Source organism: Vespa crabro, chromosome 2 (genome assembly GCF_910589235.1).
Source record: "Vespa crabro chromosome 2, iyVesCrab1.2, whole genome shotgun sequence".
Classification (NCBI taxonomy): domain Eukaryota; kingdom Metazoa; phylum Arthropoda; class Insecta; order Hymenoptera; family Vespidae; genus Vespa; species Vespa crabro.
In genome coordinates, this window is record NC_060956.1 from 15,813,052 (window position 1) to 15,826,711 (window position 13,660).

Consider the following 13,660-nt stretch of genomic DNA (forward strand, 5'->3'; position numbering starts at 1 on the left):
GTGGTTGGACCATCCAAAGTCCTGGATAGAAGCGGAAGTCCTGGATAAGCCGTTGTAAAGTTCTCGCGACTGATCGAGACTCGATCATCTCCGTTGCTGTCTTCGCTGAGAGAATCTCAGCTAACGAGATTTTCGAGATGCCTCTATTCTCGCGACAAAGGAACATCAATGCTCTCCACTTCGCTAACTCGATAACACGCTATGGAATATCGATTCCTACGATTTTCTATGACAATCTCGTCCTATCCACTTTAGCCACGATCGAAAAAATCGATCTACCTATTCGCAAAACTACTATTGAAACGTTTTCTTAACGAAATACTATCGAATGCTTGTGTTTTTAATATATTCGCTTTATAGCCCAGACATTCAATCTCATAGCATTTTAATAACTCGATCCTTTATCTTTATTCTTTAGGACGCCGAGAATAAGAAGAGTGAGAAAAAAGAAGTCGTAGGACCTCCTCTACAAACGGCCTCGGTTAGCGTCAGAGCACTGATCGAGGAGAAGATCATTCAAAAGAGAACAACCGGTACGTATGAATTTCTTTGACGGACACTGATATATGTATAATAATTATTTATCTAAGAAAAATTTTTTAAATAAAAATGAGATATGATTTTTCGTATACGAAATAGTGGAAACCGATACATTGTGAAAGCCGCAAATGTGATTTCGGTAGTATATACGTACATACATATATCGTAACACGTTTCTCAGTTTAGTCGACAAAGTCGTCCTTTCGAACAAATCACTCTTCTCTCCTTCCTCTCTCTCTCTCTCTCTCTCTCTCTCTCTCTCTCTCTCTCTCTCTACCTGTCTCTCTCTTCCTCTCTCAGGTACTCGCGTATTTGACAGCGATATTTTGTGAGTGTGCGCGCGCGTCCATCGCCATAGTATGCCATGAACTGCCGAAGAAGCGTGATTTACGAAGCGAGCACGCCAGAATATTTCTCGCATTGTCCATGTCGAGGCGATAAATCAAGCGACGGTGGAGAATGGTGGAAGCGAAAGCAAAACGGACGGGGCAGAGAGGAAAGGAGGAGGCTAACCGAGCGTGCTTTTGTAACGGAGCGAGCATCGTTAGCGATTTATGCTCGATCTCACTCAGCTCCGTTTGCCCAAAAAGTACGATAGCAAGTTGCTCGAGAGGCTGAATTGTAAAATGAGACGTGCTTTTATTTCGATAGTAAAAAAATATATAGCGTTTATGAATATTATTGATGATGGAAACCATATGATTTTAAAGAAAGTGATAACAGAATGACAGGATATCGATTACTTACAATATTCTATATTTAAACTTTGAATAGTAGGAGACTCGACATTTTTAAAAGGGATGTAAAAAAAACTCGTTCACATTAAAAATCAATAGTTCCTGACTTTTATCTTATCTATTTTTTTTTATAAATTTTTTCATAAATTTTTTTCATAAATGTAAAATAAAAAGTAAAGAAAGTCGAAGGTGGAAATATGGAGATAAGAGGAAAAACGAATTAAAGTGGTAGATATGTATGTATATATGTATGTATATCTCGTGGCGTGGGCTTGCAGTCAGAACGTGACCCAGATAAGTATTCATGAAATCGTTGTGGAAAAGTTTCGTCCGGATACAATTGTACGCTTACATTCTTCTTTATAAATCCATTCGTCCCTGTGGTCAACATGTACACGTAATTACATACATCACCTTCTACACACCAACGTACAGACATATATCATATGTCGAAAAATTTAATAAGTCTAAATACGAGATTACTATCTTTGATTTAATTATTATATTTTAAACGAATCTTTCACTTTTATGAATTATTGTTGAAATTTTTACAAAAATTTTTCATCGAATGTCGTAAAGATTTTAATTAGCTTAATTCATTATCGTTTACTTGAATAAATAATACATGGTTCGCTGATTTACAGCATTAAAATTATCGACAGTATATATGCTCGTTATATATATACAACGAAATATATTTACGTACAACGTGTTTTTCAAACGGAAACTTGATAAAAATACGATCAAAAATGCCTTCTATTTCTCCTTTATGTTTTGATTTAACAGCAAAAATTTAAATGGAGAAACCTACGGTAACTCTTTCACTCTAGTAAGTCTTTTTATTTTATCTACTGTTAGAAGATCATCCAAGAGAAAAATGTACGAAAGGAAACTTTTTATTCTCAATACGTATATAGATGTATGTATATACCTATCGACGTATATGTATCATATATATATATATATATATATATATATATATATATATATGTATATATAAATGTGTTTTCCGTTGCATGTATAATCGAGCTCCTATTTCATTATTCTCATTGTGTCTTTTTCTACTATTTTGCAAGTTACTTTAAATTACCGAGAATACTTCGTTCAAAGTTTATTTTCAAATTTTATTTCTGGGAAAAATAAATACCTAATTTTACTTAACAAATAAATATACGCAAATTAACGCACGTAAGATGAAAAATGCTTTTTCAAGGATGAGATGTAGCGATTGTAATATAAAAATTTGATTCTAGCAGCGGACGCGAACATCAATCAGCAGCCTCGGGCAAACAGTAGTAACGTGTTCACGAACCAAGTCGATGGTGGTTCTCAAATCAACGGGAAAACTGGTTTTGCTGTACCTGCACCTCCACCTTTAGCGGCAGGCGAGAAAGTACGTAGGCTTTCCGATGGAGAACATTTTCGGCAACCGAACGTCACCGTATGTGGACATACGACTGTGCAAAAACAACTTCAAGAAGCACAAACGCAAGCACAAGCGCAAGCATTGGCCGATATGATATTGAAGGTCAATTTTGATTCGTTGAATGAGTCGATCTGAAATCCTGTCAAAATCTTATTCAGTCTGTTTGATCTTATCTATTCTTTATAGAATACTACCAAAATGGCTGTGAAGAGAACTACGTCCGACCCTGGACAGAGATTACATCTGACGTATCAACCTTCGGTGCAATCTGCAGCGAATAGTCAACAGCAGCAACAACAACAGCAACAGCAACAACAACAGCAGCAGCAACAGCAGCAACAACAACAGCAGCAGCAGCAGCAGCAGCAACAACAACAACAGCAACAGCAGCAGCAGCAACAACAACAACAACAACAACAACAGCAACAACAACATCCGAACAACCAAACTCAGGCAACACCTGCCGTCACAGAATCATTCACAATGACGGGGTACTCCGAGGATGGTGGCTATTTCAGCCCAAGTCTACAAGACGAAGTATTTCAGCAGGTTACTGCCGTACCGGATAGTGTTCTTCTTCATGCTACCCAATTGGATTCCATTCAAGTAAATATCTGATATTTTTCGATTAATTTCCATACTTTTTCTTTCATTTCTTGTTCGTGTCTATTGCTTCAATGTCGTCCACTTTATCAATTATGAGAACGTAGAAGAAGCGACTAACAAAATTGAACATCAACGCTTCATTTCTCGTTTGTTATATTTTTCGATTTGTAGTTCCATCGTAGGAAAATAAAGGAGAACGCGTTAGTGAAGGCGCAGAGAAGATGGCAAAGAAAAATAAAAAGAAGCATATTTCCTCGTTCAGAAAGCGTGTAGAGACAAGATATTCTTTGCTCTTTGACGTTCATAATTAGCCTTACTCCGTCGCTTTATGCATTCCGCGCTGAAAATGTTGTAGTTACAATTATGTCACAGTGCATGGTTGGATCATCGACCAAGGCAAAATCTAATAAGGGGAATTATCTAAGTAGTTGGCAGCGAGTACGCTTTGCACCGTTTGAAAAGCGACCGTAGTCTTCTCCTACTTTTCTCCCTTGCCTTGCCATCTGTCCCTGTCACCAAGCAGTCTCGTTAACCTCCGGCTTTACGGGCACCAGAGACTCTACGCTGATGTCGTGTACTTTCCTCTTTCTTCTTGTCCTTTCCTTTTACGAATGACATCGCCCTCTTTCATCCTACAGACGACTACGAAGCTTTAATCGTGATTCAAGGTAGACGCGTATCCGTATAATTTCTGCTCTCCATAAATTAATGTTAATCTCCCTACTTCTCCGGTTCCTCCTAAAATAAAAATGTATTTCCACTTTTTTTTCATACTTAACTATTATGATTCGTGTCAACAAATCGTTTTACTGTCGATATAAAAATTTCTGAACATTTTAATGACAAAAGAAACGATGAGAAATTTTGAAAAAATCAGTCAAATCGACAATTCAACTACCTTTAGTTTCAGACTGCGAGCTTGTTACAAGAACAATCCAACGAGCAATTACAGGACATAACGCTTGAGGACAGATACTCGTCGCAACACACGGTCAATCCAGATCTTCAGGCCTTAGTAAACTCGCCGCTTCCAGATTCTTTAGCAGAGTTCAGTACCTACGGTGCCCAATATACAGAAAGTCCACATACTTTGCCAACACAGTCGCCATTACCATCTCCGCTTACCAGACATGACAGTCCCAGTTTCACATATCCAACACCACCGGCCAGTCAGGAAGGACTGCTCACTGGAAATCTTCCTTTGTTGAGCCCTCAAGAAGATCCCGAATCGGTCCGTCAAGTTTCGTCGCCTTTATCGGCGGCTTTCTACACGACGACGATGTCTTCGGCTGCAGCAGTGGAAGAGGCTTTGAGCGAAGTCTTGCCTGGTGAATCGGAAGCAGATGCGGATCTTTACGGGTCCGGATCACCAAATCCACATTCACCACTGCCAAGTCCACTCTCGGCAACACCAGCACCTTCTCCTCTTTCATCTTTGCCACCGTCTTCAGTGTCTTCTCCTGGGCCCGTTACCTTCACCAGCAGCAACTTCCCCGTCTCACCACATCACGCTCTCCAAAGTCAGATGATGCCAAATTCGGAGGATCCGCTTTTATCGTCAGCACCGAAAGACTTCACTACCGCTGGTCGACGTAGATTCGAATTTCAATCGTACAAGCTCATCAGCAATCAAAATCTCGTCGATTTTGGCTTAGGCAACGGTAGTCTCGCCAGCATAGTCGTCGACAATAACGGCGAGTTGAAACTTATTCAAACAGCAGGTCTTCAGAAGGCAAACGTTCTCGTGCAAGCGGGCTCTCTTAGCCCAGCGATTACATTCAAGAAGGAAATTCGATTGGCCACACCAAAAGTCGATCCTGTTACCATAAATCTCGGCTTAAACGTACAAACACAAAATCAGTATAACACTGGGCAATTCAATCAGCAACAAGTCGTCAATCCGGCCAAGTTTCTCGTTCAAACTAGTCATACCGGGAAGAATAACAATTCAAGACAAAACAAAAGTATGATAGGAAATCTTTCGATTCCGGTAGAACAGATAAAGGAAGAGCTGTTGGACGAGGACGTATTTCTTAGTCCTAGTAGCGTTTCTGCTGGCAGTCCGATGCGTCAGTGCAAGAAAAGACCACGCATGGATGGCCAATATGCCAACAGTTCTCATTCGTATCCATCGAAATTGAGGAAACTCTGCGATCGGCATTGGGACAGTAGTTACACCCCACCGCCCATATTGAATCCTTCTCGTCTTGGTCCGGGACTCTACGCGAGACTACATCAATATGAAAAAGACTCGGATTTTAGCTCGGATGATTCTCAAGGAAACGAAGGTCCCCCACCTAGAATCAACATAGGCACTAGATATCAACCCACTATTCCACCATTGGGTTCCGATGTAGACAAAGGGAAAGGAGGACCCGAAGAGGACCATCTTCTTTGGGATCCAGGCATAAATGATTTAATCACCAACAACGAGCGTGAGTTACTATCTTATAAGACTCATTTAAACATTCATCAACGTTGGTCATAATTTGAATTTTTTATAAACTCTACATTATTTTCTATTTCAGTGGATATGTACTTACACTTTGCCTGTTGTGCTGGCATACCAGGAGGTGGTAGAAACACAGAGTATGCGTTTCATCTATTACACATGTGCAAAGGAAATATTCATGTAAGGGTCTATCCCAAGATGATCATAAATTTCATCTCAACTGTATATTAGAAAAGAATTCCATCTCCGTATGTGTTCCAATATACGATACTAATAGATAATACGTAATATATGCAGGAAGCTATGCTGAAATTGATGAGACCAACACCCACGTTACCTCCCGAACATCCGTTGCTTAGCCACAAATGCCACGAATCCGATCGTTGGACAGCACACGAGATGGATACATTCTATCAAGGATTACTCAAATATAATAAGGATTTCTCATCAATTTCGCGAGACGTAGAGACTAAGTCCGTTAAGCAATGTGTGCAATTCTACTACCTCTGGAAAAGACTCTGTCCCGATGATTATAAGAGGCTTCGCGTTCATCACGGAAAGCCAAAAATCAAGAGCGAAAGAAAGGATTGTAACGATATGAGAGAACTTCGCGACGCTATTTCCTCCGTTACGGAAATGGACTTTAGCGAAGAGAAATCGATCATTCATCGTACTTTGGTAAGTTTATTCTCAACAAATTTTCTCGATTAAACGTCATTAATTCTTTTTATCTTTAAAATTAATGTCTAATTCGTCTTGCCATGAAATTTACAGTTACAGACAAACGAAAGAGAAAACTCGGCAACTTTCACTACCAGCGAAGGAGAATTAAGATTATTCGCTTATGATTGTCCGGATGTAAGTTTCATTGTTTATGTTATATATGTTTATTGTACTGTCGCTATCTTATATTTTCTGCTACCTATTCACGAAATATTTTATCAAATATATGACTCTACAAATTATTATTACGTTACTCGTACATTTGTATATTACTGCGAAAATGAAAATTGAGATATTTATTAAATATATTAAATATACTTATAAAAACGTGATTATAAAATAAAGTCTTGGTGAAAATATAGGACATACAGAAAAGTATAATTTATTTAATATACTGAGCACGAAAGTCTCATTTATAAAATTTTCAAAATCGTCACTTGATAAAAGCTCACAATTTTCAATGTTTGCTTGTTTAATTGTGCTCAGCATGCTATATCTATCAAAGACAATCGATTTGTACCCTATACGGAGTATGCATTCGCCGTGTAAGGCATTACATCCGTATTTACGTATTTGCGCGTGAACGTTTCTATCAGTGTCGCATGTGATTTGTTGTTGATCCGTCCATTTTTTCACGCTTTCTTTATTAAACGTTTAAAAAGAGACGTACTGCGCGTGTTCTGCGCTGATCCTTGTATTTTTTCATCTGTCGTCGTTGTTGTTTGTTTGTGTTGTTTATTTTGGCTTTGTGTTTTCTTTGTGTTGTCAGAGCTTTAGCGGAAGTGTAACAGTAACGATGGCCGGGAGCACCCAAATCGCCCAAACCGGCAAAACCGGCCAAGCCACAGTCAACACCAACTCACAAACTCACACTAGTTCTGAGCAACAACTACCCGTGCCTACCCCACTTCACTACCCCTGCAAGATTTGCGGGAAGTAAGTCTCCAATCTCTAATCTAAATTACCCATTTCCGATAATCGAAGGAGAAAGTAATTTAACTACGCTACGAGTGGCAAGTATCGGTTTTACGCATACGCGACGATTGATACTCGAAAGCTTTTAGAAAACCAAAGGAAGAAAAATCTTTCTTTTCAGAAAGTAACATGCAGCTAGGTTCCCCCTTTAATATAAGATCATTTTTTCGCACGAGATTTGAGCATAAAGGAATGTTGCCACCTCGTTCCTATTTTTACACACAAGTCATACCATACGTACTGTTACGACGATGAAATAAGCAAGTTATGAATAATAGGTTAAAAAGCATACTTCTGTTGCATCCAACTTGTCCTTTTGATTAGCAAACTCACGCTACGTTAATGCTGATTAACGATTTGCAGCTGGTGTTACCTTTAATCTTTACTACAAAGCACATGTTAGTTCGCAAACCTCATTTTTTTTTATATTACATTTATTTGCTCCTTCACTATTCTAAAGTATCTACACTATGTCAATTTTAACAACAATCGCACAGCTCGTCTATCAAATACAACGGATATGTTATCTTACACATATGTGTGCTGCAAGTACCTTGAAAAGCATGACATATGTTATATCAACGAGTGATGGAAGGAGTTCAATGTTCTTTCTTAAAAAAGAAGAAAAATAATAAATTCATTTCTTTTTGTTGCATCGTCAATGATATGAAATAATCTCAAACTCAACGAATATGATATTTCTTCTTGCAGAGTTTTCAACAAAGTGAAAAGCAGAAGCGCGCACATGAAGTCACACAGGCCAATACCATCCCCCGATTTTACGGGTCAGGAGTCTAAACGGCCGGCGCAACAATCCAAGCTCCAACAGTTGCAACAACCAAGTCAACAGTTACGGCAGCAACAGCAACAGCAACAGCAACAGCAACAGCAACAACAGCAACAACAACAACATCAACAACAACAAGTACAACAATCAAGTAGTGCATCGCCAGAGACTCAAGAATATCAGCAACAGCAGCAAGTATCCTTAACGAATGGCGACATCAGCGCTCAAAATGCAGCGCATTTATGGCACAACCCTACAAGACTTAGGCCACCATAGGGGGAGACCCACGTAGTTCAACTTAAGTTATCTTAACGAAGACTGTAATTCTAACGGTAGGAATTTTGATTACGATCGCACGATAACATAGGCAGGTTCTTGTTTATCCGTACGCGATATAAAGGTTATCTCTTCCTACCTCAATGAAATGACAAAAAGAGTAAGAGAAAGAAAGAAATCCGAACGGCATCGCCCGCTCCACAAAAAAGCAAACGTGCTCGAAGAAATATGATTCACATACATACACACGCACACACACACGCGTACACATAGAGAGATACACACATATTTCAAGGATTATCATCTACAAAAGTAATTCTTTTCGAAATAAGATTACATTTTATTTGCGATCACAAAAGCTGCGGAATGGAAGCTGAAGAAGATGAAGAAGATGAAGAAGAGAAGATTCATACGGGACATAAGAAATAAGCGCTTTTAGCCGGACTATTACTATGAACTCATCAGATAGGTATCAGGCATACGAAATGCACGCACGGTGAATTTTCGCGAAAAAATCCGAACATCGTACGCTTCAGATCGCTGCGTTGCCTATGAAGTGATAACGATAAGACGGCTCCTCTCGAAACATACAACCAAAAATTTCGAACCTCTGTTCTATGAGGAGACAGGGTATTCGATCGTAATACTTTTTTTTTCTTCCTAATAGAAAAATTACGAAAAAACGGTGAAAATTAGGACGCACGTTTATCGTCGGCAATAAGATAATGCCAACAGAATTTCACCTCCATCGATGGATATGGCCTAACAAATAAAAAAATAAATAAATAACAAACCGAAGAAACCAATGTATTATAAAGTACACAGTGGATAGGCAAGAAAGTACACAGTGGATATGCAAGCGAAATATCGATTACCAGTGAAAAGCGTAAATCAAATGGCGAAATATAAAGCTAGTGCGCAGTCGCGAACAAATATTTGATATATATATACGAAAATCGCGATTTGGAAGAGGGATGTGTACTTATTTATTATGCACGTGAAATGTTCCCAAATTATGCCACAAGACATTGCTGTTACCTGTTGCCACTTTATCATTCTTTTTTAGTGACCTAATAACGTTTATCTTTTCTCTTTTTTCGATTTCTTTCTTTCACCACGAGGATCAAATTACGAACATTACTTTTCATGTTACACGAGTAAACAATAATTATAATATTTAACGAATCAATTGTAAAGACTATTATATTCTGTCACATGATATTATAAGTAAATCTATCAATTTCTCATTAGGCAATTTATAATTTACATTTTAGAATTCTACTTCGTCCTACATTTTTTATGATTATAAAGAAGAAAGAGAAATGATTCGAAAATTGATCCTAGAATGGAAGAAACGATTGCTTGTACGTTTTCTAACTCTTTGTATTTAGTTATTTTATTATTAGCATATGAGAAACGATCGATAATTAGTCTTTACCGTATGCACATAAGATCATTGAAAAGCTTCCTAATTTCCTTACCTCTGTTATACGAAGCATTAACAATATTCGATCGTATAAATTCTAATATATAAATATATAAATATATAAATATATATATATATATATATATTGATATATAATACATATATATATTGATATATAATTGAAAATAATTTATAGTCTAGGCGAAATAGTTCTCTAACAAGAAGGTTGTTCAAGTTTCGCTCGGAGATGTCATGTGACAATGAGTGTAATATAATGAGTACATATGCGCTAATGCATAAATATTATACATATTTGCATTCAGTACTGGCAGAGGATAGAGAAGTTTTATTAAAAATATGACTAAAATACTGGTTATTAAATTGCTATGTGTACATAATATGTGTACATGTCTGTACATATATACATCAGTGTCTGTATGTACAAGTAAATGAAATTTATGCATATTAAGTAGAATAGGTTTTAGGTTGTTTTAGAAAGATTCTATAGGTACATAAACTAAGTATATACACTTTACTTGATTTTCTATCTTACTAGGGACTACGTGGCGAGACTCTTGCAAAAACAATGATGGGCCGCACGATTTTAAAATTAATCAGGAATAATGCTTCCTTTTTTTTTTTTAGATGGACACGATGTAACGATGTTCCTATATGTAAGGTGCCTTAAGACGAAACCGTTTTATTTTTCTCTTATATTATAACTTTTTATCCGTGCTCGTGATCTTTCTCGTATTGCTTTTTAAATATCAGACGCACGTTTTGGTTTATATTTAACACGATGAGTTGCGTTGAATTTTACTGACTGAAACACGATATATTTACTTACGTACTTTTGTATTTGAGTCAGATTCTAATCTTTATCTTTTTCTATTTATATATGTATATATAGGAACATCTTTTCCAAGAATTGCATACAATATGTTTGAGAAAGACAAAATACATTGCGAATCAAAGCAATGACAAAAGGCGTTCTAAGGTTCTATAAAATGTTGAAATATATATGTATATTAAGTTTCATTTAGTGAAACTCTAAATTGTTATTCAAGAGAGTTGCCACTGATCGTAGACGCTATAATTCTATCTTAAAAATATTGTTACTGTTAACACTCTTCTTCTTATTAACTTTTACCATTAAATAAATCACCATATACATTTAAACTTTTTAAACTTTTCTCAAAATGATTGCAAAGTGACTGAGGACGCTTTAAAAGAATCTGCCAAGTCTTGATAACTTTTAACAGTGGCTTTTAATCTTTGACTTGTTTCTGTAAAGAGTCCATGATTATTCGGTGAAGGTCTGGTGTCGAAAAGGGGGAAAACATTTCTCTTCGGGCATTAAATGATCAGAATACAATGAAATTTCAAATAATCAATACGTCAGCGCATAATCTTAATTATCAATTATTTCTTCCTAATTTATAGAGACGATACAGAAATTAGACACCAAACGTTTCGACCATGATTCTCCATTATTTATATAATATATATATATATATTTATTTAACTATTTATTATTTAATTTTCTAATTATCTAATTTATTATTTATTTATTTAACTGCCTACGTATGTATTTATTTATTTATTTATCTATCAATATAGATAACATATTAATCCAGCGGAGTATGACAAAGGGAATTGCTTTAATTTCTTCTAAGAGATCCGATGTATCCTCTATTCGATATAAGATTCTTTTCACTGCTTGTTAACTTACAAAGCTACAAAGACATTGTCAATCCGATATTTCGTGTGTCATTCCGGTTAGATTCATACGTGTTAATCACGATGCTACGAATATTTTTAATGTCCATGGAAGCACTCCTTTTGTGATCGTAAAGCATTCTTGCTTTTGTTACGCCTGGGTAATAGCCTCCAGTACGAACGACAGAACGTAGAACTAGAAATCTATATAATATATATAAGGTTCTAGAATTTCGAATCTTAAAATTAGTTTATTTAAGAATAAAATTGTTACGTATTCCGACCACGGGCTCGAGGCATAGGTCGAAGGCAACAAAATTAGCAGACATATCATTTAAGACAATACAATTGTTACAGAAACTAAGTTTCTACTAATATAATTATTATTATACGTAATGTAACTCTTAAACAAATTTAGAGATTCAAAGGCAACGGCGTAGATAGTGATAAATGGAACGAAGCGATAAAATTCTTTGACTCTGCAAATCCAGAAATCATCAAGATCATTTTAAAGCAGTAGCTCTGGCATTTAAAACAAAAAAAATAACTTAACAATCGTCATTTCTTTGTCATGCCCTATTTTAATCAAAAATCACAGAAATATATCGTTTTTATGACGAGATATCTATGATCATAAAAAATTAACTGAAAATACCGACAACATCTGATTTTCTACTTACTATGCGAAGGCTTATAGTAGTAATATCTGGATTTGGAGCAGTATGGCTATGTAACGTATAGAGCTGCTGGAGGCTGCTTACTCAGACAATGGAGAGAAGGCATAACAAACGAAGCAATGAAATAGTAACGAAGATATGCATGAATTGTACAAACGAGTCCCTCCACGTCACAGAAAAGAATGATATATATATCTATATAAAGAATATATATATATGTATAACAAAAATGATAAATATGTGATGTATTTAAATGATATGTGGTAAATGATATTACATTATTTGTACATAGACGGACCCGTGCCATCAACTAATGAGTTGTACCGATATTATTACTGCCATTAGTCCTGTCGCAGTAACATCGAGTTCGATGAATCTGGATGATATATTAAACGCATCAAAGAATGTATTTTTTATTTTTGTTTTCATATCTTTCAATAGACTATTTTTAATGCATAAGATTAGACGAAAAAAAAACTAATTAAGATTATTTTAACATCATCATATGGATACTGGAACGAAAATACTTCATCGTTCATCGATTCGTTTGTTTCCATTTCGTTTAATTAATACATTAATACATCTATCTCGGCGAACTATAGTTTTAATTTTTATAATTTCTTTTTTTTACTTTACGCATCTATAACAACAAAATTTCCCAAAGTGAATGATTGATTTTTTTGCAATGATATCGCGTTGGCACATTTCTCATGTTTTATGGCACAAACAATAACTCGTATGTTGCATAAGATCTCGATAATCGTTAACTAATACTAACAATAGCGAAATTTTTAATGTCTTTTCCGCGGTATATTGGTACAACTCGACGAAGAAAGTGTAGCATGATTATACACTCGAGAAATGTGCTCACGAATACCGCATTGAGGAGATAAAAAAAGGCTATTAGATGACTTTTACGGAAAATTACTCTTAACAAGTGAAAACTTATTACAAATTATCGATATTGTAATCTATTTGCCCTCTTACCTATTACCTACTTTAATGTCTATCTCTATACACCAGCATGGTTCTTTATACTCTTCTATTTGATGTTATAGTATTCTCTATCAACTTTTACTACAAAACGTATTGTTAATGATATTTTTAATGTACAAGGACGTGGTCAGCTGTAGGTCGTCCCACGATCATCTTCACTCTCACAGTCTTGTGAGGCGACGGCCGATTTTCAATAACAAAATATAAGAAAATAACAAAAAAAGAAAAAAAAAGAAAAGAGGAAGCAAGATCAAAAAATTAATCTCACAATGGGAATAGATCGAAATAATTTGACCTGTTTTGTCAAATATTCTGTATGC

General features: G+C 36.1%; 1 protein-coding gene across 11 annotated transcripts in view; it reads left to right on the forward strand.

Moving 5' to 3' along the window:
- LOC124433118 overlaps positions 1–12,753 on the forward strand; it is a 299,244-nt gene extending 286,491 nt beyond the window's left edge. For 9 of the 11 annotated variants that reach the window (XM_046982751.1, XM_046982755.1, XM_046982753.1 and 6 more), the window contains 9 exons: positions 419–533; positions 2,531–2,805; positions 2,890–3,309; positions 4,214–5,744; positions 5,838–5,941; positions 6,059–6,439; positions 6,536–6,619; positions 7,254–7,420; positions 8,171–12,753. In XM_046982751.1, the coding sequence (XP_046838707.1) occupies positions 419–533; positions 2,531–2,805; positions 2,890–3,309; positions 4,214–5,744; positions 5,838–5,941; positions 6,059–6,439; positions 6,536–6,619; positions 7,254–7,420; positions 8,171–8,522 (3,429 nt within the window). In that variant the 3' untranslated portion in view covers positions 8,523–12,753. The remainder of the gene's footprint in view (positions 1–418; positions 534–2,530; positions 2,806–2,889; positions 3,310–4,213; positions 5,745–5,837; positions 5,942–6,058; positions 6,440–6,535; positions 6,620–7,253; positions 7,421–8,170) is intronic. The other 2 variants (XM_046982750.1, XM_046982759.1) reach the window with 2 other exon arrangements.
- The last annotated feature ends 907 nt before the right edge of the window (positions 12,754–13,660 follow it).